Genomic DNA, 26388 nt, shown 5'->3' with positions numbered 1-26388 from the left:
AATTCTGTACAGACATTTTGTTTGTCTAGCAGCTTAATCGCAAGTACAATTAATAAATATAGTCATTCAAAAATTAATCCTAATTGGGTTATATTACCAGTTGGTCATTTTCCAGTCTAATATGTTTTCATTTCACCATTAAAAATGTTCCCGTACTAGTAAGAAATCACACATTTAAATTTAAACTTCTAAGACAGTAGTTAATCCACAGTATATATTGGCGATTCCTAGCAATGTTCTGCAATTAAGGGAAGAGTACTTGCATAACGCTATTTATAGCTCAAGGCAAGCATAACAGTTCTGTGGCCCTAGAGAGTCTGTTTTCAGCTTTTAATTGATTATTTTATATATGTTATAGTAAGTGGAGAAGCTTATCTTAGTACAGTGAAAAATCTATTTTGAAGTTTACAAAGTACATATTTAAAGCCTTGGTAAAAAAAACTGTTTACATTAATACCTAGAGGATTTTGTCTCATCTTATATATTATTCAAACTGCACTTTAATTTTAGAAGACACATCATATATTTCATTTTTCACTGGATTATATTTGTCTATATTATATTGTTATAATATCTATATTATTACCTATGCTTGCAAAGTCACCAGTGTTGTTCTAAGTTTGCATTTTTCTAATTTCAGTCATTTTTGAGTTATCTGCCTGCAGAATTTCTGATTAGAAAATGCAGGGGTTGCCATTTAAAAAGTCAACATTTACTAACAACTACTATACTGTGGCATATATGGTAATCCTGTGTTTATCTATACCTGTAGAACAGGAAATTATTTGGATATTTCACATGCTGCAGTCTGATAATTGTTGAGAAATACTGTGCAATTACTGAGTTCACATTCAAGTAACTCTGAACTTAGGCACCAGTTTTGTTCCCACTTTCCAAGAATATTTGCCTTTGGGCTGAACTAAACATTAAAACATTAAGCCTGAAAGGAATTTGTTTGAAAATGTGAGCAACATGAAGGGAGGTGCCAATGGAAATTAGGACTCTACTTCACCTACAGTGGCTGATACTGTGCACTCTATTATGGACAGAGCTGGGAGTGATGCCTAGAAATAAGTTGTCTGACAATTTCCATTAGAAGACCCTGTTTTCAGTAGCTTATTACTTTGCTAAACTTTAACCATTTGGGCTGATATTTTTGATGCATGCGTCTGCCTCAAACTGAATTGTAATGGAAAGTTCCAGCAACAATGATTAGCCATCTCCAGAAACAAGAAATGGAAAAATATATTGTTTTGCCAGTGTTGAATTCTTATGTCAGATTTATTTAGAAGCTCTAGCACTTCCTTGCTTTGAAGCAGGGACTAGAAATTTGGCAGGGAGGGTTCTGTACTCAGAAAAATGAAAAATGTCTTTTGGTAGCCTTGTAAAAATCCACACAAATTTGGCCAAATTATAGGCCTCTCAAGTTTCTGCTTGTACTGAGCATGCTCCAGCCCTGGGTTGCAGGGGCTGAATAGAACTTTCCCTGCAGCTGCTCCTTCCAACTGCCAGGATCTGCTGTGGTACCAGAATTAAGAGCAAGGATATCGTTTCTCCTGTACTCTGAATGCTCCCTTCCTGGAACCTGAGTAGGAGGAGGAAGCAACTAGAGCGAAATAGAGAACAGCGGAGAGTTCATGGGGGCACAGAGCTATGGGGCGACGGTAGTAGTAGAAGGGTCCAAAACCAGTAGAACACATTCCCTTCCAAACCCTGTAACAGAACCCAAGACTCCTGAGTGTCACTAGTTCTCTATTGTCTAGCAAATAACTGTGACACTATTTGACAAAATATGTATCTTATCCCCCTCTAGTGGTAAGATTGAGGATAACAACCTAGTCTTGCTACCAGTTACTCCATTAGCTAAAACAGTAGAAGTCTGCTGTTAATTTGAAGTTTCCAACCCTGCTGGATTCATGGACCCCAAACTAGAGAAGACTTGCAGTGTGTCAGTTTCCATTACAAATCCTACACACGGGCCATGTTCCAAATAACGTTTTGGTGAGGTTTGTGAATGTGGAGCAAGTTCAGAGTGAAATTGGGTTAAGTTTCAGCTGCTGGTGAGACTTTTGGGTTTGGGTGGAAATCACTCAGAAGTCTTGTTTTGCAAGGTTTAAGTCCAAACCCAGGCCAAAGCAAATACGTTTTGGATGAGCTCATTTCAACATTATTTCAAACCTAAAGAAATCAAAGTGTGAAAGAAGGTTTGCATGATTCACTGTGAACTGAAATCACCAAGTGAAACACAGCTCTATGTGCTAGGCAGTTAGGGATTGAACATAGAATGAAGTAGGCGAAATGGTATCATGTAACTGCTTGAATTACCATACATTCACTGCTTTCATATCTCAAGAAGCTTTTGTTTTAGTAAAGTAATAAAGTACTCACAGTGTCAAAAGATTACTGGCAACATATGCTCTGCAACAAAACAACTAACCTGGTCAGCATGATGTGATTATTAGCTTGAATGTTTATGTAAAGTTTGTCTTTGAACAATATATCTCCAGCAACATCTATTGATCTACAAGTCGAGAGACTAGAAAACTAACATTCTGAAACACAGAGAAAGGGAACAGTGTGCAAAATGTTAGCTACTCAGATCCCATTAAAGTCATTTGAGTTCATGCAGCTGAAAACACATGTAATTCTGAAAATGTACCCTTGATGTTAAGGGAGGTCTCCATTTTTTATTTCTGTCAAAGGCAAATAGGGAAGATGGAGATTTTACAAAATTCATTGTGAGTCACCACTCCTACACCATTTCTCCTGTCACTACCACCTACATAGTACAACTTATACCCAGACCCATTTCTCGGGTTACATTTCCTGACCACCTGATCTCCTGAATGCACAGTATATTAATGTTTCTTCAGACCATCATCTTGGCCAGCTTCGCACTTTAACCTGCCTGTTAAGGATGACACCATGAAAGTAACAACTCACAAACTTTTGTTAATCACTTGTTTTGCAATCTTATTGGTCCAGAGCTGCCAGGTTTGAAGCAAGCAAACTGCCAGTGTAGGCCAAAACAGCCCTCCCAACATTTGGGAGTCCCTGGTGGAGTTATATGTAGGCTGGATGAGCCACCCCTTAAAGGCAATAACTATTTCCATCCTTTAAGTGCAAGGTGCAAATGAACAAAGATCAAGCATGTCACCTACTGCCACAGTCTAGGTCTCTGGCTGGTGAGGCCTGACAATACCCACAGCTTGGCTGCTGCTTCTCCCTTCAAGGGTACTACACCAGCCAGTTGGTTCTCAGGAGTGTGTATGCTGTTTCTATCTGTCTCTCTATAAGAGTACTCCTGCTGCCCACTACCCTAAAAATATGTCTTCTGTCTTCAGAGGACTTAATTCAGTTTTCCTTCTCCTGGGTGAGTTGCCTGCCAGCAGCTAAAGGGCCCCACCTCCCCTGAGCAGCCTGAGCAGGCATCAGACACTCACTTTTCACACCCCCTCTTTTAATTTGTAAGACCACCTCCGTGAGAAGAGAAGTGGTAGGACTTCAATTGTCAGAGGCTGTGTGTGTTAGGCTGGCCATTTGGAGTATTCTTAATAGGACTGAGAGCTCATCTCTCACTAGGTCATGGCAACCTTTCCATTATCCTGATGGGGAAAGTAAAATAAGAATTTGAGATGACAGAGCAAATGAGGATAACAGCCTGCATAAAGGAAAACCACTCCTTGGGGTGCTGAAGTGTTCGTAGTGCTTCCACCTAATGGTAATATAAAGATCCATGCTCATCTAACAAAACTGACAAAAATGTCTGCTGGAGGAGAAATGTTCTTTCCGCCATCAATGAAATACAGGCTCAGCTGGCATAGTTATATGCTGAGCTTGGAAATCTTCAGCAAGCGGGTTTGACATTGAATGATAAATGCCAGCTCACAACAGAACAAATAAAGTATGTTGATCACTTCGTTAGTTTCTGTGGGAAAGAAATTTATCCAAATTATATGCAGCCCATATTAGAGCTTCAGGAGCCAAAAGATGTGGTAGATATCCAAAGGATCATGGGAATTGTGAACTACAAGGCAAAGTTTATATCACCACTTGACTGACCTTACAAAACCCTTCAGAAATGTTGAAAAGCCTAGACATGGGATTTTCAGCACCAAAAGGCATATGCAAGAACTCCATTTTCTTGTGATCAAAGGTATGGCATAGGTAAACATGAACATTTATGGTAGTCTTTTATTTGCCAGGTATCTTTGCTTATTTTCCCTTGTGGTTAAATTCTACCCACAATTGCAGGGTTGTACCATGTGTATATCTAAGGGAATATTTGCCTGTGTTTTGTGAAGCCCCGTGTTAAATGAAATAAAAATGGTTACTGTTAAAATATTTCCTCTTGTTATATTTCTGTTCATCCAGTTTAAATGGAAAGAGGCTTGTATCAGGGAATTTGGCTCTGGAAATCTTTGCACCTCTGGTCTGACACAGCCTGAGTTTGTTAACTTTCACTGCTCTCTGAAAAGATTATGTAAGCTTCTTGTGGAATAAGGATGCAATAAGAAGGAAGACTTACCAGTACTAATGAGTAGATTGGGAGGGTACAATTTGAAATTTTATGAGTAAGTTTTGTATAAAAATTGTGTAGATAATTTATACACTTTAAATATGGAGGAGCTGTGTTTTATAAACCAAATTAAAGAAAGAAAGGAGAGGATTTAGTTGTGACCATTCTGCATGTAGAAAAAATGCAAGAAGGGGAAGGGTGAGAAATCCAAAAATCATTTTTGGTATGATTTTGAATATAATTCATCATGAAACTGCCATATATTGCCCATCAGGTATACTGAGAGGGAATTTTGGCATTTGCCCCACAAGCTGAGCGAAAAATATTTATAGAGATGGGGATGAATCACAGGTTTCTTCCGCATGTAGGGGTGTTTGAAAGTTCTGATGAGGCCCATCTTTTATTTATATTTGCCATTTTTATAACATTTGCATTTACATTTGTATTGATCTTTTTCTGGTATCCCAAGATGAACTAAATATAAACGTTCAGGGTAAAAGAAGTACAAAATCAACAGGTGTAAATGCTTCAAAGCTGTAATATGACAGCCAATAAAACTTGAGCCACAGCTACTGCTAAAGTAGCCTGTTCATGATACAATGCTACATGGCGTTTGCTGTTACAGAATGATAGGTGCTCCCTTGCATTTGACAGCATGCAATAAAGTATAATATCGTTATTCCTTTTGTTGGTTAATTCATTGAGCAATGTTAGGCATTTTGTCAAATGCTTCATCCTTGTTGTCAGCCCTTTAACCAAATGACTGACAGGCTTAATCATTTGACTGACTGAGGGCCAGATTTTTAAAGGTATTTGGGTGCCTAAAGATACAAATAAGTGCGTAGTGGGATTTTAAAAAGAAATGGGAGTTAGGCTCCAAGGCACTTTTGGAAATCCCATTAGTCTCCTACCTGATCTTTATGTGCCTAAATACCTTTACAAATCTGGTACCAAGTGACTAGTATAACAGATCAGTTGTGACATATATGCAGTGTAGTTGTAGCCATGTCGGTCCCAGGATATTAGAGAGACAAGGTGGGTGAGGTAATATCTCTTATTGAACCAACTTCTGCTGTCTCTCTCACCAACAGAAGTTGGGCCAATAAAAGGTATTAGCTCACATACTTTGTCTGCTGACATATATGTTAAACTATTGATTTTAGTCTTCTGAGTCTGAAGAAGAAAGAAACAAAGAGAATAGTTAAATTTTTTGGTTTCTCTTCACTATCTTCTTCAATTACACGTTAGTTGCAGCAAAATGTCTTAACAAAACAGACCGTAAATAGTTCAAAGGCTGTTACCAGTGATGGGGCAAACAGGCCACCACTCCGGCAAGGAAGGGATCAATGAAGGCCAATGAGCCCAATTGGATTCACTCTGCTACACCTGTAGAAGATATCAGATGTGCAGAGGGGAATTATATAAAGGAAGCCCTGCTCAATTTAAGGCTGACCAGGAAGGAGAGCAGAGTTCTCAACCAAGAGCTTGACATAGCTTGCTGCCTGGATGTGCCTCCTGGTGAATGGGATGACCAGAACCAAGGAGACTTACCAAAAGGATTGACTGCATGAAGACAAACTCTGTGTAGAAAGTAGGAGTCCTGTCAAAGACTTGTTGCATGACCCTGTTTTGAGCTAATAGTATTCCCTTTCTTTTTGGATTTTAATAATTCAGCAGCTCAAATATTGGAACTCCCATCACAATCAAATGCATACACATGCCTGTGAAAATCAAACAACAAAATCTGTTAAGAACAAAGCTGAACTTCTAGGCAAAGAGAGCCACTGTTACTGAAATTTTGAGTTATGAACTGTTTTCTTCAAAAAGAAGAAGATTGTGACAATGAGAAAACTCTCAAACATATGGTATCAAATTTAAGCATAAATCTATTTTACTTGATTTCCTAACACACTTAGGTACAGTGTCATGACATATTTGTATTTAAACAGAAGGTGTCTCCACCACTGACCATCTTTTTCTTTAGTAGATTCTGCTATAAAGTCATTTGCATGATCTCAACCATTTTTGTTGAAACTTTGATATCATAAACACGTTTATATGTCTCTTCTGTTTCTCCTGCTGTGTCCTGGTTTGAAAGTTCATATTCAAACACAAATATCATCAGCAGTGGGATTACAGAATATTGTTGCAAAAAAAAAAAAGTAAACACCATTGTCTGAGAGGAAGGAGAGGGTACAGAAAGCATCCTGCTACCCTTGTGCCCCTGTTTTGGGAATGAGTGGCTGGTGCTACATATCCTACAAAGGGGTGAGCTTATGACTTTCCCTTCCCGCCAGCCTGCAGATCTGGCCCCACTAAGTGCCTCATTCGCACTAAGACACAGTGCATTCAGGAGCACATGATGATGATGCTGTCCTCTCCCCAGCTCTTTTAGCAATGCAACAACTGAGCCCAAATGTGCTACTTTCTGCATGGAAATGCTTAGAGGAATGGGGAGGTGGTGCTGTGGTTTTTTTTCTGTTACAGATATCTCCTTACTCTAAAGCCCTTGTTTTAACTTCTGATGGGATGGCTGTGAATTTGGGGATTTCAGCAAGGGTGGCTGTGTCATCTCTCTATATGATGAGTTGTTTGACACACAGCTGAAGCTTGATGGAAAGTAAAACAGATTTCGTTCTATCCTAGCACCACTGATCTTATACAGGCTGTGGTTTATAATTAAACATTCTTTTGAGGTTTGTTTTATTAATAAGTAATGATATTCCCAAGGTCCTTTCAAGCCCATTCCTCTCAAAGCTTTCAGGAGACCTAAGGCTGGGGTAAGATTTGTTCATGGAGACAGTTGGATAGAAGAAGAAGATGTAAAATGCTATAAGTATCCTGGTACACTGCTGAAATCCTGGGGAAAGTCAGCTTGATGCAGTGATGGAAGGTTGGAATGGAAGAAAAAGAGATTATTCTATGGACCTTAGGATCCAGCTGTGTCCTAAGCATGCATTGTTTGAATATTTAAATAGAATATTAATAATAATAGACTAATTTTTGTAGTACTTCTAAATTTTCTTATTATTCTATTACATGCTGTTTCACTGTGGAAACACTTATTCATGAACATTGCAAAAAATAATTTTCATAACTACATTCAAGCATATCTAAGCTATCATTTTACTCCTCTGGCAGTTGGCAAAATACCAGGGGCATTACAAAATATATGGGGCATTACAAAATACCAGGGGCATTACAACAGCACCTCCTTCTTGCTCACATATTTGTAGGTGGTGCAAGCAAACAATAATATACATAAACTCATCTCTTCTTTCTCCTTGTCTCTTTCACGGATTTGGCCAGTACTCATAACCCCAAATGGCATATAGTTGGCACTCATAAGACACAGATGCCAAGCTGTGAAAGGTATTCTTCCAGAGACATCTGGCTGATTGGCAGGCTTCACTAGCAGTAATGCCGATGGGTCAGGAGTTGCCTATGTGTATGCCACAGGGTTATACTATGGATAAGTTTTGTCTGCTGTAGCTTTAGCTTTTTGTCCTTTGACTAACCTTACATTCAAATCTTTATAGAAGTGAAAATACTGTACAAATCGCCCATGAAATCTAGATTCAGAGCCCAAAGGTTTAATAAGATGTTTGTCAATGAACATATTTTGCGTATGTATGTTTTGATTTCACTGTTATCCAGATAAGAGTTTGCAGCCACGCACATGGCCAGGTTTTTTGCCAAAGACAACCCAGAATGTGTCTGAACTATGGTACAAATTTATCCATATTTTCGAAACACTACTGAGTAATCAGCTCCTTTGTAAAAAGAGGTCTTAGCTTAATCACGAACACATCTTAAGGGTTAAAATTATAGCCCTTAACCATGGTAAAATTCTTAAAAGGACATAATTTTCATGGAAGCTCAAAGATAGTCTTTCATTTCAGTTTTTAGTTAATGCGTTTCCTGTTGCTTTTACTAAGTTGTGTGTAAATGGCAGTGTATGTCATATAATTTCAAAAATTCTGACTTCAACAAAGTGGCAAAACTAAAGAGTTGTGTTGTGTGTATGTTTATGTGATATTTCAGTCATAACCATGATTATTATTACGTAAAAGGCCATGTCTAAAGGGAAGCTGATGGTAATTGCACTATATACACAGTTATAAATAACCCTCATTATTATGACCTTTTTGCCTAACATTTTGTAGAAATTATAAGCAAAATATGGCTATTGCAGTCAGTCGGAGTTTTGCCACCGAGTTCAATTTGATCAGTCCCTAAAATAGCTTGAGGAATAAGACTGGGCCTTACTTTTAATTTATTTATGTGTTATTATTTCTTATTAAACATTTATGAAAGTGTTTTGAAAATGAAATGTGAGGTGAGCATATTAGTTCTCTACTTCTTTCTCTTTGTGTCCATTCCCAGCTTCTGTTGATCATATCTGTCCTTATTGATAGATCAAGGTCAAGATGATGACATGCTGTTGAATAAACATGTTTTTCTTGTTTTAATTCCATATTAGAAAAGTCATATATCTTAGAAATTTCACTTTATTCTTACAGCTCTTTCAAACATTTGATTGGAGGTCTGGATGATGTTTCCAATAAGGCCTATGAAGATGCAGAAGCAAAAGCAAAGTAAGTGGCAACTAATGATTTTGGCTTTAACCAATTAATCTCAATGTACTGCCTATACCCTGTGTTTTAATTGAAATCAAATCAAGAAATTTTTAAAAACATACACTTTTTATTACATGATGCTATAACATAGGAAGTGAAATGTCTGATAGGAAATAAAAGAAATATAGTATAATGCTTTGTTAATCTAAAGAGTTTAATTTTAAAAGTGGTTGGCAAATAGTTGTCATGAAATATTTTAAGGCAGGAAATAATGTATGTCAATTCTAAACTAAAACCTCAAGATGACAAAGACATTCCCTCAATAGAAATTATTGACATATTTTGGGCTATTTTCAAACAGTCCTGAGTTTTTCAAACCTTAGCAAATAAAATATGTTCTGTAAAAGAAGGTTGAAGAGGGGAAAGCCGAGTAGTTTTTGAATGATACAGTTACTTTGCTATGGAATAATATTTCCATCCAAAATACTGGCTTAAAGTATTCCTTCTAGAAGTTAAGACTAGTGTTTAATCACTTTAAAATGTTTTAAATAATAAAAGTGCTAACAAACAGAAACAAGAGCCGCAACAATTCCCACTTGGTCAACATCTTGTGCTGAACAGAAAGACTTCTATGTGTTTAGACTCTAGGGATGGAATCCATGAAGGGACTTAGGTGTTGCAATGCTGAGCACCTTGGGTGCCTAGAAATTCACAGGAACAAGTCTGATTCACAAAGCCTAGTGAAGCTCTCCCTCATGGGGAGAGAAAGGCATCTTTGAATGTGATCCACAAAAGCCAGTATGCTAGGTGGCTCCCTGCCTATGCTAGCCAATGGAAGATGAGAATGTGCTAAAGAGTGGCCCTTTCTCAGAGAAAAGCTCCTAAGTCCAGGCTACAGTGAGGCACCTAGCTCTGCTACAGACCCACGAAAAGGAATTTCTTTCCTGGCTTAGGTGCCTACATAGTTTCTTGCAAGAATAATTTAGGTGTCAGCATAGAGGAGGAGGTGGTGGTTATGTCCAACTTTATAACTTTTGGCCCAGTGATTAGAACACTCACTTGGGATGTGTGATACCCATATTCAGTTCCCCCCCCTTCCTGACAGAAGGGGAGAAAAGATTTGAACAGGGAAGTCCAACCTCTCAGGAGAATGCTTTGACTACTGAACTATGGGATGTTCTGATCTGGGGCTCCCTCAGTCTCTCCTGTTGAAGCACTCTGGTTAAATCATGAAAGCGTGATTGGGGGGATAGAGTGGGAATGACTCTGTAGTCCAGTTGTTAGGACACCCACCAAGTTTCACACATCCCAGGTAAACACTCTAACCACTAGTCTAAAGGTCATAAGGTGGGTGACAGCACCACAATCATCTCCTACTCCTCTTCTGGACAGCCGTTGAATGGGGCCCAATTCAGCTGGTGTGCCCAAAGGGCGCTAACCAGATCCAGCCCCTGGAGCAAGTTGGCTCATGAATCGTTCTGGGGTTTAGCAGGAGATAGGTGTCCAGGTGCCTAAAATTAGGCACCAAATGAGCTTTGTGAATTACAGGGTTCAGCAGGAGTTGTGTGGGTGCAGTAGGGGATTTAGGCACCTAATGAGCTTTGTGAATTTCTCCCTAAACCTTTAGCTTTTCCAGGTAGGCCTGTAATATCCTTCTTAACACTTCAGAATAAATGAATAAAATCAAGATTTGCTCAGATAAAGGTTAATAGTAACTTTAAACGCAAGTGGCTCTAAGTCAAGAATAATTTAAAGAGAAACTGAAGCTATTGTATAAAAATCTGATGTTTTCTCTTTTGCAGATCTCTTTACCATTACCACTTTAACGAAGGGAAATGATTAGATATTAGGGTTCTTCTCAGAATCAAACAGTTGAAAAGTGTGACTATCATAGCCTTTCAGTTCTGTTGGCCTAAATTAAAGCTTACTACTAAAATATACATAGTAGTTTCGCATTAGTCTTTGTGGGCTTAAGGAAGTCTATATGAAGAATGTACGGTTTTATTGTAGAGAGAAATGGAAAGGAACTAAATATTATTAGTTTTATAAGAATTTAAACTCAAAATTCTTCTATCATATAATAAGTCTGTGTCCCATTTTCAGTGTCTTGCATTAATTTTGGTAATGCTGGAGTGTACCAACAGAATAAAGAGACATTTTTTATTTATCACTCCGAACACCTTTTTTAACCTATTGCACCTCTCTACTAAGTTACTTTTCTCCTCATTGTGCAGAATTATGGCCCCGTAACAAAATATATAGGACTTCATCCTTGATTCCTTAAATAAATAAAACTCTCATTGATTTCAATGGGAATTTGGGGTACAGAAGGAATGCTGAATCAGACTTGAAGTGATGATCTTGCAGCAGATAACTAGGCAGACCTGCTAATTTTATTTTAATGGTCAGTAGCAGCTTATACAAAGACCAATTTTATGAAGTTACTGTAGTCCAGTAAACTAACCACAGGCAACTAAACGTTGCTTTGCAGAGAGAGAGAGTTACAAATATGCCATGTCAGTGCTACTATTTAGATTTCCAGGGGGATAATGTGGAGAGAAAACTTGGTAGTAGGTGTGGGGATTTGCCAAGTAATATAACTCAATTATTGCATACACAGCCTTTGTTAGACCTTCACTTTCTAATTCATTAGCAGCTAATATAAGATGAAAAAAAGTAATGCACTCTCTTCATCATTTCATAGAAAATCCTCTCAGGTTTATGTCATTTTAAGCCATGTTTTTGATATGCAGTATGTGCTCCTCAGATACCGAGGTGAGGTAGGTGGGTGGTTGTGGTCTAAAAACCTAAACAGATTAAATTACATCGATATGCACGTCAACATAAATATCAGGCAAGAAAGTATTTTCAATGTCCATTGACCACTTTTAAGGCCTTATGATCACTTGGCTCATTTAGCCCAAATCCTAGTAAAACTCCCATTGACTTTAGTAGATATTTTGCTTGAGAAAGCCTGCAGAATTGGATCTCTTGTGGAGCAACCCATTTTTTTAGAAGCTAGAATGTCAGTAGATAGCTTTACATTCTGCTATACTTTTATCTTGTGCTTTTCCTTGTTTGTTTTCTAGTGCTCAATATTTCACACAACGAGAAAGATGAGGCAGAAGATTCCTAATGTTAGAGAGACCTTAATTAGGTGGACAGTTTCACAGTAAGAAGAACAGACAAGCTGTTATGGCACCTTCTAGGTCCTTACCTGCAGCTTTACAAGTCAAGGGTTAGCCCTTGCATACAATCCCAAGGTGCCAGAGTCAGCAATCATGCCATTGCCCCCCACATAGTGACATTTTGACTTTAAAAAAGCAGAAGTCATCAGTGCTGTCTACCTTTACAAAGGTTATAAAGGAAATGTTCTTTCAAAAGATATGGTCTTTATTAGTTAAATACCACATTTGGATTTGCTTGACTTCTTGAAAGCAATTGCCTGGAAAAGGCATGAATAGAACAGTAGAAATGACTGAAAAGCTATGAGTAAAAGGAGAAAATTTGGAACCTGCTTCGTCACTCAACAGTTGTTATATCTATGTCTGACAAGATAAAATTCCTCTTGGAGAAAATCTACTTGGCAGAAACTTTAACCTGGATTATTTTTCAAACGGCTCTTAATTAACTTCAGCTAATTGCTCTTTAAGGGTTTATCTTTTCAAAATTTAAGACTGTGAAGTGAAAGAGTTTGGCATAGAAAGCATGAGACACAATTGTGCTTTAGCAAAGTGCTGTGATTTGCAATAACTGAAAATTGGATAATAGTATTTTGTCACTTAGTAGTAGCAAGCATCACATTTTCCGCTGTTTATGGTATATCATAAACAGTTCTTTGAATGAATAAGGATTACTACATAACCTTACATCAGGTTTGTCAAAGATGGTTCACTAAAAAGATCAGAAATTTAGCAAGCATCATTGGAAACTATAAATAGTAAGGACCTCATTCTAAGAGGTTTGACCACCCTCAACGTCAGTTCAACTGAACATTATATCATATTGATGTCTGCCGTTACTTGCTATAAAAGTATGATGGATTTTAGCAGCTCAGAAAGCCAACAGTTTTTAATATTTTAACCATGGTGTTTTATTATTTCAATGCATACTATGTCCTCATGTAATTAACACATATTTATTAAGCCAAGAGGAATAGAAAATGTGAAAAGTATAAATATTGTTTCTGATGTGTTATAGATAGGCTGGTAACACAGTAACACATTTTATTTACCATAAGCACACTCCAACCCTCAAGCCCTCTGAGTGTCTCCTTGAAGTGTCCAGCCCCGGGTTCACTGGACACTCACGGTATTCAGATTCACTACTTCCAAAGAAACAGTACAGTTTACCAGTTCTACCTCCAATCACTGTTCCACTTAACACACAGCACTTAGATATGTGTATAGTGAATTCATGTATACAGTTCATAAGTTTATTTAGCAAAGCATGGAGATTCAAGTAATGAAAATATTGGGAACAAATGGTTACGTCGAAAACAAAATTATAACACACATTCTAGAGCCTAGACTTAATTACCAAGATACTCTATGTCTTGTTGAGTTTGGCTCATTCAAATTCCTTGCAGTACTTTTTAACCAGACTTGGCTGTGATCCTCCTTTCATGAGACAAGTATGCTGTCAGCTTGCTTCCCTGGTGAAGGATCCAGTGTGTTCCTTTGCCTTCCAAGATATACAAGTTCTATCCTTTGTTTTCATTTATAAACAGGATACCCTCCCCCCTCCTGTTTTTGTTTCTTCTTGCAAATTTTCTCTTTCTTGTAGATTTCACAATTTCTTGACTGGCACCTGGCTTGGTATACAAATAGATCTTCATTGTGTGGCAGACAATACACATATGATGAAATAGGGAGGTGGGTGTCTGTTACCTCCTGCCTGGAAGGAACATGTCCAAGTGACATCACTTCCTGGTGACATTTCTTGACTCCAGGACCTTAAGAACCTAATTTTCAGTATAGACAAATAACTTCTTAAATATTATCCATCCTTACATTTAGGAATGATTATGATGACCAATGAGCTACTGGCTCTCAGTAGAGATCTCACATGTCACCCTTTGGTGAACTATTACATATATGTCTGACCCTGAGGATTCCTGTAAAATCCTATGAACCCACTGTGCACTCTGCCAGTTGGCACAAAGAGGTTGCTGGGTCACAAAGAGAAGCATAAATTTAACATGATTCTTGTTCCCAAGAATAACAGTAATCGCAGAAGAACCACAATGCAAACCAGTGGCAGGATCCCGTTCAGCAAACGTTACATAATAAGTTGAATTATTATTCATTATATATAAAGAAAATTCCTAAAAAGAGAGCACCTGTTTTCTTAAATTAATTCCAGGTGGAGCCACTGCTGAAGCTCTAACAAATCCAATAGGAAACAGGTGGCTTCTAATGCAGTTATTGAAATCACATGGGGTGACAGAGTTCTTAGAACTCTATGAATTTCACATACTCTTAGAGAGAGTCTGATGCTTTTCTCCCCATCACTTCTTCTGGGATTTTTCCATGTTCCATAGATTCCTGAAGTTCTTCACATTCTACACCACTTTAACCACTACCAGGGCAAGATCAAGGCAATCTGGGTCCCTTTGCACACCACAATATGAGATCCTCTGCAATTTGGCCTTGTCCCTCCCTTGGGTGGCAATGGCAAGGGGGGACACATCCCAAGCTAGAGAGATGGGTCAGCAGCACGGGGTCACCTAGAAGCAGCAACAGGAGCAGTCCCCTCTCCCCATATATAGGAAGGCTGGCAGAAGTGTACGCCACCCAGTATTTTCCCCAGTAACCAGGGCATACATGCTTAGTGGGCTAAATCCCCTGCATGCTTCTCCTCCTGCCACATAGAATCCCCAGGCAGTGTGTCATGAAATTAACACCCTGTTGAGATACATGCAGCAGTTCACCTATCTCTCAGAGCGATTGTTCCAGACCATCCGCAGAATCAAGCAGATGTTGTTTTGGTTATGCTCAGATTCCATTTTAAAAAGTTTTTGGTTTTTATAACCCTGAGGGCTTACTTTTTTTAAATTAAAACTGAGATTCTGCCCTCGTTACCTGATACTAGGAGCTGTGGCTCAAGGCAGGGGCCTATGTCTTAATCCAGCCCTGACTAATAGCTTTCCTCATCGTTACCTTAGTTGTGCTTTAAGACCTGTATTTACAGTCACTGTCCTTTTTTTTCTAAGGGGGCTTAGATGAGCTGCATCCAAACCTATCAATGTTTTTCTTTAACTGATCAAAGGAGTAACTGTTATTTCACCACTTCTCTTTCATCACTCCTAGCAAAATCTCATTTTTCATGCAGCTTATTGACTTGTTTCAGTGAGGTTTTTTTATTATTATTTATGCTGATATATTTACATTTTACTAGTCAGAATTAAATTCTCTCTCTGGTGTTATATATTTTCTCTTTCCCTTGGGCTTTAATAATAATATTTATGCTGGCATTGCTATTTAAAATATAGTTCTATGACTTGAGCAAACATGAGTTTACTTTGCCTGTCCTGCATTCTTTCCATTGGCTGCCTGTAGAGAAGCAGGTTGTCATTAAGTTAGCACTATGGGTTTCTGAGGCCCCACTTCAGCAAAGCATGTAATTACTTAATCCATTCATGTGCTTAAAGTTAAGCGTGTGCTTAGCTGAATTGAAACTTATTCCTAGTACTGACAGGTATCTTGTCTTTGGATGCCATCCGCTTTTTAAGGATTCTCCCCCACCTCCCCACACACCCATTGTCTGAAGACACTCTTGTTGTGTGAGTTTTCTAATATGGAACTCACTGTCTCCTGAAATCCGTCTCATTCTTCTTGTTTTTAAAAAATAGAAGTGTTGCTTTTTTCTTCAGTGTTGCTTTTTTATTTTTATTATTTATTTATTATCTATATTTATTACCTTCCTTTGCAATCTTTTCTTTCCTTTTGTTTTTTATTCGACCTCCCTCATTTGTTTTTGTATGTTTGAAGGATAAAAAGAAGGTATTTTATTAGGTTTGCATTATAGTGACTTGCTGGAGTCACGGGGAACGGAGAGCAATGGCTGCATTCAGTGAAACACATAACCAAAAAAGGCAATTACTATTTAACTAAACCTAAATAATGGCAAGCCATTAACAGAAACTAATGGCTGTATTTCAAGGTTAAGGCTCACAGTCTGGGGATCCTCAGGAAACTTAAAATTTGGAACTGTCTTTAAAAATTTAGGCTTTAATGCATTGTACTTGGGGACATTTAGGGACAAATTTTCAAAGGGCCTTCATAAATGATCTGGTGTATCTATTTGTGTACACAAATGAATTTGTGAATTCAAAGGTGCACATTCTGGTGACTCCCTATACACATGGGTAAAGGTTGGAATCTGCCTCCACCTTCTTGCTCAGATGAAGGTAGTGGGGTGCAATGGGCCTGCCAGAGTGAGTGACTGGTAGCCCCTAAGAATAATTCCAGTTAAGTCAGCCAGGATTCTTTCTGGGGACTCCAGCTGCTGTGTGGCCCATCAGCTCACCACCAATTCATATGAGGTCATGTAAGGCAAAATCTAACCCCAAATGGGCAATTGTCAGTTCAAGTGCCTCGTTTGTTTGTGCAAATGGGAAGGGTCTGCATATGCAAACTGTATTTCCAAGTGCATTTTTGCAAACCATATGAAAAGATGGCCCTTCAATATAAAGTGATAGCAGTCCATGGATTTTGTAGTGAATATTAGCAGAATGTTATCAACTACGGTATGTTAACAGAACATTATCAACGTTATCCGTATGTATATGTATTAGAAAGGGCTTTGTTTTTGTGTGTTTCTTAGAAACATAAGCCTGGGAACATTTTTAGCCATGCTGAAAATCAACATTTTAGAATCAAGTTCAAAAATAGGAACTATGTGCCAATTAAAGAGAATAATTTAATTAGGGTCTTATGTTTTTTCTGAGCCTCAAATATTTTCTCAAATAATAGACTTACTCATGGGATCAGGGGTTTCTCTATTATAAAAATTATTTTCTGGCTCATGGCAGTGCAAATATTTAGACAGTTTGAGCATGTGGAAACCATTTTTTTCAACTTGGCTGAAGGCAGTGCCAGGATATACACACACACAAGCGTAGCCTACAGATTCAAAAAGAGTGCTAATGCTATCGAAGTAGGATTTCCAGTTTCCTCTTTCAGGTCATGCAAATAATGAAAGTGACTCTCCTAATTGGTTAGTGTAGAGGAGAAGAAAGCTTGTTTGGCCACAGCAGTTAAAAAAAAGTGCACTACAGACATTTTATTAACTAAAATTGTACAACAGTTTTAAATATATTAACACTGTGAAATGCATATCGAACACAGTGTTGTAAATGATAGATTTTAAAGTATTTGACAAATTGAGGGATTTTTTCTTTTAATTAGAGAGCTTAGAGTGTAACAGGATGATCTGGACATCAATTATTTGTGGCTTTTATGTTGCAGCCCACTGTTAACTGTAGTTTTTATCCTAGTATATCATTAGGATTTCTTGTTAAAATTGATGTAATCAATAGGCACATATGTGGAGACAGAGAAAAAAGGAATGGAATTGTCAAATTATTTTAAAAGATAAGACCACATCACAATATATTGCAGTATAGTCATTCTTGACTGTATGTAATGAGGGTTGCAAAATAAAGTGTTTCCTTTTTAAATCAGAAGACATTGCATATTGTTATTCCTGAAAAGGCTTACACCGATTATATTGTGCGTCATATAAAGGCGCAACAGCAAACTATTCCGATGCAAAGAAAAGTTAGGAAGAATAGTAAGAATCCAATATGGCTCCATCAGGAGCTCTTTAATGACCTGAAAATCAAAAGGACCCTAACAAAAAGTGGAAACATGGAAAACTTGTGAAGGATAAGTATAAAAGAATAGCACAAGCATGTAGGGACAAAATCAGAGAGGCTAAAACACAAAATGAATTACACCTTGCAAGGGATATAAAAGGTGATAAGTTCTATAAATAATTAGGAGAAAGACAAAGATGAAGGTAAGTGTAGGCCCACTATTAGTGGAGAAGGAGAGCCAATAACAAGTGAGCTGAGGTGTTTTAATGTTGATTTTGCTTCAGTTTTCATTAAAAAGGCAATTCGTGACCACATACTTAAGGCAATTAATGTTAACAACAAAGGAGAAAGAATGAAAACCAAAATAAGGAAAGAACAGGTTAAAGATAGGCTAGATGTATTCAAGTTGGCAGGTCCTGATGAAATTCATCCTAGAGTACTTAAGGAACTAGCAGAAGCAATCTTTGAACCATTAGCGATTATTTTTCAGAACTCAGGGAGAAAAGGTGAGGTCCCAGAGGACTGGAGGAAAAGCAAACATAGTACCTTTAAAATGGGGAACAAAATGGGGAATTGTAGACCAGTTGTTATACCTTACATATTTGGAAAGATACTGGAACAAATTATTAAGTGATAATAGGCTAATAAGTAATAGCCAACATGGATTTGTCAAGAAGAAATGACAAACCAACCTCATTTCTTTTTTGATGGGGCTACTGACGTAATGACCGCCCTGCACCTTTAAGTGGGGGGGAGGGGAGGAGTTGGGCGGCTGGCCGAATGAAGGGAACAGTGTGTGATTCAGGAGGGCCAGGGAGCAGTGGGAGAGTGCTAGAGGGGAAATATATAAACTCAAGGCTAATTAAGGCGAGGTCCCCTGTAGACTAGGGAAGGTGGCTGCAGGTTAATTGGAGCACCTGCAGTCAATCAAGGCCCTGTTAGGAGCCTAATAAAACACTCTGCTTCAGGCAGACAGGGGAGGAGGAGGAAGGAGAGAGGACTGGAGCTTGGAGATGTGTTGAGAGATTTGGAAGACCTGAGTAGTGAAGTAAGGGAGACCCTGCCCCAGCAGGACAGGAAGACTCCCTTCCCCCCCAGCACCTAAGGACCGAGGGTAACCCCACCTAACGGGGACGAGGGTAAGAAACCCTCAGGGGTTGAGAAGGGCTGGGACTCAGAGCAAGGAGCAAACCCAGACCCCTCCCCCGCTTCCCTCCTCTAGCACCTTCCCGGGCTTGTAGCGGGGCCCTCGGTACCCAAGAGCAGGGGCAAAGGGTGGCATCTTAGCTCCCCGCCAAGAAAAGCACAGGACCCACCAGACTAACATCAGCCATCTTGTCACAAGTGCTTTATGGCTAGCGGTGGCAGGGAGATGAAAACTGTTGCAAAAGCGGACAGCATGGTTGCTGACTCATCCCCTAGGAATGCAGGGTTTAAAAGGGGAAGCCCTGTGCCTGAAGCTCCCTTTTACATGGAGCAGTCTGAAGCAGGACTCACCCTGCCTCCCCTTTATGTGATAAAATACCAGGTTTGGTCAAGACCCACTGTGAGCGTTACACTAGCTACCCCTTTTTGCGGAGGGGGGGGGGGGGGAAAGGCTGGGAAGGAATTTTTCCCTTACCACCATATTGGCTTGGATGCAGTTGGGGTTTTTTGCCTTCCCCACAGTAGGTTCAGGAAGGGCTCTATTCATGCATGGCCTGAAGGGCGGTAGGCTATATGTCGCAACTCATTATTTAAGTGTAGGGCAGATGTCCAGTGCAGGTACTCCATAGGAAAGGTATACAATGACTGGATAAATGGCTTGGAAAAGGACTTTAAAAAAGGTGTTCATGAAAGGAACGAACAGGGGGCTGTTGGGGATTCCTATGATTGGTACGGCAGGCAGCCAACCCCCCATTTTTACAGCCCACCTTAACCCTCCTACAAAGGGGGTGGATGGTGATATCCCAGCAGTGGATTTGCCGGGGGGAACCTGGATGGAAAAAGAGGGGGAGCTGGTGTGAGCCAAGTATGATAAGGTCCCAGCAATAAATTTGCTGAAGGGACTTGGATGGAAAAAGAGGGGGAACTTGTAAAAGCCCCCTCACCTCCAGGCAATTACAGAATAAACATTGGGTTACCTGCACTGTACACTTTTATCTGCCGTGTAGTCCCAGACATCTAATAATAAAGTTGCCTCCTAATTAAACCCATGTCAAATGTCTCCTGTCCTTTTTCGGTATAGCCAGACAATGAATAGGAGGGAAGAAGACATAATTTATTTTGTGTTGGGAGATTCTCAGATAAATCTTTAAAATTAGAGTTTTAACTCTTTTTATTCAGTCAATTTTCTGACACATTTCTTCAGTTTCATTAGTGTTTAACAGGTATTGAAATTATTTTTAACAAGTCCAAACACTCCTGTTCTTTATATAAAGGGTTTAAATTCACCAGTACTCATTTAAAATTAAATATTTCTTTGAGTCTTTAGTTTAAATTGTTGGTAAAGAAGTTGTTGATTCGCTATAACAACTTTTGGAGAGATGATAATTCTTGTTTTCCTGAGCTGGGTGAGGTAGTCACTTGAACACTGTCAGTGATCATTTAATTATGTATTAGTATACATGTTCTATACTTACATGCCTTCTTGTATCAGTAATCAGATTAGCAAGGTCATTAGATTCCAGGTGAATACATAAAGCATTTTATCATTTACATAGCAATGTTGTTAGGAAATTATATTAGGAACTAACATATTTGCAAGTACGCTTTCACAAAAGTATTTGCCATTTCAATATTTAAGAAATAAACAAAAGTTTTAAAATATTTCCAGCTACACATATATTTCCTAAAGTTTTAAGGACACAATCAGAGCTTTTGCTTGAAAGTGGGGTTGGTAGAGGCCCACTTTACCCTGAGGTTTCATTGCTCTGATAATACATCTCTATAGCCATTTTGCAATTTAATACATAAAGAAAATTCTCACATTCTTTTACAAGATGTAACCAGGGTTGCCTTTGCTACGACCCCTTGTGGCTCATCAAGGTAGAACTCACTCTGTCAGTAGGACACTGTCTCTGTGAGGTCCAAAATAGTGCTTTAGCCCTCCAGCCAAGGTACATTTCACTCCTGCCCCTTCAGGGATGTTAAGGTCCAAAGGAAATCTGGAACACAAAATAAGCACAACTCAAAACAGGGTCATCTGACAAACCTTCAGTGGGAACCCCCCTTCTATTCCAGGCTTGCTTCTAAACAGTCCATGCTTCCACCTATCCCACAGGGTCTGATTATCCCATCTAGCTGAGGCTCATTCATCCAGCAGTCTAACCTAATCTCTGGGCATCAACTAGGCTTCTTTCCATTCAAGAGAAGCAGAACTCTGCTCTCCTTCCTGGTCAGCCCTGAACTAGTCTAGATGTCTTTCTTTTAACTCCCATCTCCACGTCTGATATTTGCAGGGTGTTGCAGGACAGAGCCAGTTGGGTCCATGGGCTCTTATTAACCGCCTCATTGCCAGTGTGGAGCCTATCTGCCCTATCATGCAGGACCAGGTCTTTCCTAAAACATTTTCCTTTACAAAGTTTGTTTCCTTCAGATGAAGGATTATAGCTATACCAGACTGGTATCTTGTTCAAGAGGGAGGTGTCCTGATCTAGATGACAATCTCTTTGTTTATCTCTTTACCCAAGCTCTTTAGAGTTACAATCTGTTTTATAGCAGTTAAACTTCTATTAAATATTTTGTGCAAAGCAAAAATTTTATAACCTATCCATCTTTTAAACATAGCACAAAATAAAATAGGATAGAAGTTGAAGCAAAGTAAAGTTAGAAAAGCTGCCTTTTAAAGTTTATATAAGCACACTCTGGTGGTCATAAACAGTATTACAACCAAGGAGGTGTTATCTTCCTGACATTCGCTTGCCTTTGGGGTGCCAGAAAGCAGAAGCCTTTTGTGATTTCTTCTGAAGATTTTATAGCATAACTAATTTAAATGTATGGAGGTATTTTTCTTGCCATTCATACTTGTAGCTAATATTCAGTAAAGGCCCAGAGAAGCTTGTAAAATATCATTTTTTGCATCAATATTGATGCATCACAAGGCCCATACTAGTTTAGAGATGAAGAAATGAGTCTTCAGCACAAGGGCTTGTGAAGACCATGAATAACATTCTGGAGAAAATAGAAAATATTTCTATAAAATGGAGACTTGAAGAGTGTTACTGGTGCATATGTATCATACAACAGGTCCACTGTTACGTATATTTGTTTATATAAAGTAGTCAGAAACATATGACCATTACTTTGAACATTTGTCTAAATTACCTTATTTTTTTCTGGAACAATTTTTCCATGGGTTAATGCCAAGAATATTTTACTGATCCTGTTAAGGTCCTTACAGTTTTGCATAACAATCATGGGAGGAAACAGTAGCTCAAAGTAAGGGACCTTCAGCACAGATCTCTTCTGTACCAGAACTCAGCTCAGCAATTCTGGGGAAGGCTTTAAGCCAGCTTTTCATTCACCCAAACTCTGGGGCTGTATATTTGTCCCCCAGAACAATTTAGAGCAGTCTCAACGCTCTTCTAAATTGCACCAGTTTGTAATCAACCCTATGGTGGTTTTACACTCTCAGGGATCACCGGGGTGCTGGGTACTCTAACTTTACTCCCTCTCATTACTAGGACTTAATTTGCAGTACAGGGTACATAAAGCAGCCTCTCTCTAGAGGCCAGGATATGGCCTGTTCCACTTATTTTCTCTATAGAATGCCATGCACACCTAAGGTTGCCAATTTTGGTTGGACATTTTCCGGGAGATTTTATCACATGACATAATTTTTAATTAAAGATTAATCTTTAATTCCAGGAGACTCCGGGACAATCCTGGAGGGTTGGAAACCCTATGCACACCTATAGTGCTGCAAATGTCAAATACTGATAACCGTCAATACATTATCATTAAAACTCTTCACTGATGCTTCCAAGTTACATTTTAGGAGTTAGGGTGCTAGAAATATTCCCAGGATCATTTGCTATTTCCCTTATAAAGAATCCAGCTGTTATTGAAACCAATGGGAGATAGATCAGGCCCCAAATTTGGAACCAAAAACTGTGTAAGGCGACATTTAGGAGAATGCTGAGAGAGGTGAGAAAGAACACTATAGTTAGGGATACTTGTCAGTCTTTCTATGTTAATAGTCTGAAATCAGAATAGTCAGCCAAAGAAATGGAACTCTCAGCTGGGGAGAATTAGTGAGCAAGGCCAAGAAGCCAAAATTCAGATAGGCATAGAACAGGATTCCTTGTTACCCAGACATCCTCCCTTCATTCAGGGGTGCTGGGGCTGTGTGTGAGGAGCAAAGCTGGAGAGGCAGATTGGGCAGCATCAGAGGGCGAAGTACATGGTAGATATTGACACATCCATTGGCTTTTCCTAATGCATGTGAAAAAGGTTAGAGCACATAAAGAAATAACTTTGTTTAACTGGAGAATTTTCAGAAAGGTCTGTGTCTCTGGTGTGTTTGTTTAAGTTCGTGATGTCTGTGGCTGTTTAGCTGGAGGAAAAGGGGAAAGGAGTGTGTTAGGACCAAATTTCAAAGGTGAATGAATATTAATTGTTTCTCTGGAAAAGTTATTAAGTCTGTTATCTAAACAGTGCATAGCAAATTCAATTGACCCCCTCAATGGTAATTGCATTGAATGTGGAGACTAACATCAGTCACCAAAGTGTGAAATAGAAGGATTTTAATCCTGCTGTAAGTGAAAAGCTCAACACAACCATAACTACAGAGTCCTGCTGACGCCTCCACTACACTAACAGCCAAAGCACCAAGTCAAATTAGTTTATCCTTTCCTTTCGTTCTACATATTTCCCCCCTGAAAGCTCAAATATACTTTAAGTGTATTGTATTAACGTTTTTATCTGTAGTTCTAATTTCAGTCTACTTAAAACATTAAAAAATGAGATAACATCAGCATTCAACCAAATATAAGTGACTGGTAATTCTGTCTCTTAAGTTTTCCAGACATCTTACATTGTAACAGCCTGTTTTTGGTTGCTTATTGCTCTGCCATTTGATCATTTGGACTGAATTTTCCATGCCAGGTGTCTCTGCCGCAGTGGGCTGATAGTTCATTATTTTTGAAAATTTCAGCCAAAATGGTTTAGCCATATCCAAGATGAGGATAAGAAAAGTATGTTGTTTTTCCCATGTTAAAAATGTTTGCAACCTTTTCTTTGAAAAGCAGTAGCACCTGAAGCTTTGGACTTGAAATTTAGCAGGGAGATGGTCTTTGTGTCAAGGATGTGACTTTTGCCACTTCTGTGAAATTCTATCTACGTAGGAAGTAGAGCTTCTTAGATTTTAGCAGATAAATTCCTTGAATATTCCTTCTGAATTGCGCATGTTTCAGCCAAGAGCTGAACAGGCCTTCCCTGCTGTTGCGAGCCATGACCGGTCCAAGCATCTGACCAGATTGCAGAAAGCCTGTTTCTCCTGTGCTTTCAATAGCCCCCTACTGGGCCCAGGGAGGGAAGCTGCTTGATTTGAATGCAGAATGAGGGTGTGTGTGGGAATAGACTGGGACAAGGAATTGTGGGACTGGAAGCTGAGAGGAAACGGGAGAGAGAAAAAACTGAGACTAGGAGTTGGATTGCAGGGGAGGGGGGAAACTGGGACTCGGAGCAAGGGAGGGAAACAGGCTGGTGAGGATTGGGAACCAATATGTGTGAGGAGACTGAGATCATATGATGAGCCCATGGCGTATGTGTGTGTGTGGAAATTAGGACTGCCTGGGCAATGAGATTGAAGACAAGGAGCTGAGGGGCAAGGGCAAATTTGTAATGGCTGGGCAAAGAGACTGGGATTGTGGGGGAGGGGAGGATGGACCTAGGACAGGGAGTCCAGGAGGTGAGACTAGCACTTGTGGGTGAGGAGATTGGGACTGGGATGAGAAGCCTGGGGAGCAAAGTCTGAGACTGGCTAGTAGAGCAGCATGGACTGGGAGAAGGAGCCAAATGTGGGAAAGAGGCAGGGCTGGGACATGGACAGGTTTGAGGGGACAGGGCAGAAGTTGTGAAGCTTGGGGAGGATTGGCAGAAGAGTGTGCCTCGAAGAGCACACTCATCTCCAGAGTCTGGAATGGAACCCATGTTCCTGGTCGCACAAGTCCTCGTCTGTCAGCAAATTTTCTGCGAAACCCACTGGCAAATATCCCATGCCTCTCTACTGCTGGTCCTCATTACTTAGCTCAAGTGGTAAAGGTTTGTGCAGTGGATCTAAAATTTCCAACTCTGCTGCTGACCTATATGCATGTCAATATAATGCCTTTTTTCAATTTGCTTTTCTAAAAACCTAGCAATTTACAACAAAACAACTACACTAAAAGAAAATTATCAAGATTGCACACTAGTCACAGGTGGTCACTAATAGTGTGTCCCTCATTTTCTGGGTACCTAACTTCAGACTGTGGGGCCTAATCAAGTGTTGAGCACTCTCAGCTGCATCTGAAGACAATATGAAGTATTATAGAATGCTCAATACTCTGAAAAATCAGGTTCTAGTTATCTTAGTGGATACTTTTTTACCTTAATCTCTCCATGTCTCAGTTCCCTTTCTGTAAAGTGGAGATAATACGTGCTCATTTCACAGGGGTGTTGTGAAAATATATTCATTCTTCATCCGTTTCTCACTTTCCTTCTGGCAATTCCTCATCATCTGCTGTTGAAAGGATAATAAAGTGAGCTCACAATTTAATTAATCACACTTTTAATTTTTGTATTTAGACTGAGATTAGAACTTTAAAAAAATGTGATAAAATGAAATTTGAGCTTGTAGGAAAACCAAACTTATGTAAAAAGAACAGGAGTATTTGTGGCACCTTAGAGACTAACAAACTTATGAGAATTTATAGTAAATTCGTCAACATATAATCTGCTCTATCTGCTTGGCTGTTAACATAAAATTCTCTGGAAGTTTAATAGATTTATTAATCATAGCTAAATTAAAAGACAAGAGAATTTGTCCACAGTTGTATTTCAAATACATTTTTGCTTTAGTAATGGGAGTTAATCAGTTCTCTCTCTCTCATACCCACACACATATACACTCTAACCTTTCGGTTTTTAACTTGTGTTTCCACTCCATGAATCCTTTTTCAAATTACGTTTCCTGGGGTCAACACACAATACCAAAAATCTTTGCTTTCATAAATATATAAAGGTAATGTATTTTATTGCTACCAAAAATAATTATCTATTTAGCCTATTAAAATAATGTTAAACCACATACTGTATCTATAAGTGCAACACCAATTTCACTTGCGTACCCCAGGGAAGAAATTGATTCACTGAATTTTGATTTCCTACTACTAATTACTGTGTTGTGAAGTAACACCATCAACCAAATTAATCAAAACCGCAGATGCATTTTAAAATGTTTAACTATCTCAGTTTAAATTAAATCACAAGATTTTGTAGATTTCCTA

General features: G+C 38.9%; 1 protein-coding gene across 4 annotated transcripts in view; it reads left to right on the top strand.

Moving 5' to 3' along the window:
• PRKG1 (protein kinase cGMP-dependent 1) overlaps nucleotides 1-26388 on the top strand; it is an 855891-nt gene that overhangs the window by 740756 nt on the left and 88747 nt on the right. For all 4 annotated transcript variants that reach the window (XM_007071587.4, XM_007071586.4, XM_043551314.1 and 1 more), the window contains one exon: nucleotides 9043-9117. In XM_007071587.4, the coding sequence (XP_007071649.1) occupies nucleotides 9043-9117 (75 nt within the window). The remainder of the gene's footprint in view (nucleotides 1-9042; nucleotides 9118-26388) is intronic.

The sequence above is a fragment of the Chelonia mydas genome, chromosome 7 (genome assembly GCF_015237465.2).
Source record: "Chelonia mydas isolate rCheMyd1 chromosome 7, rCheMyd1.pri.v2, whole genome shotgun sequence".
Lineage (NCBI taxonomy): Eukaryota > Metazoa > Chordata > Testudines > Cheloniidae > Chelonia > Chelonia mydas.
Note: the sequence above shows the minus strand (reverse complement) of the source record. Positions and strands in the feature narration are given on the sequence as shown.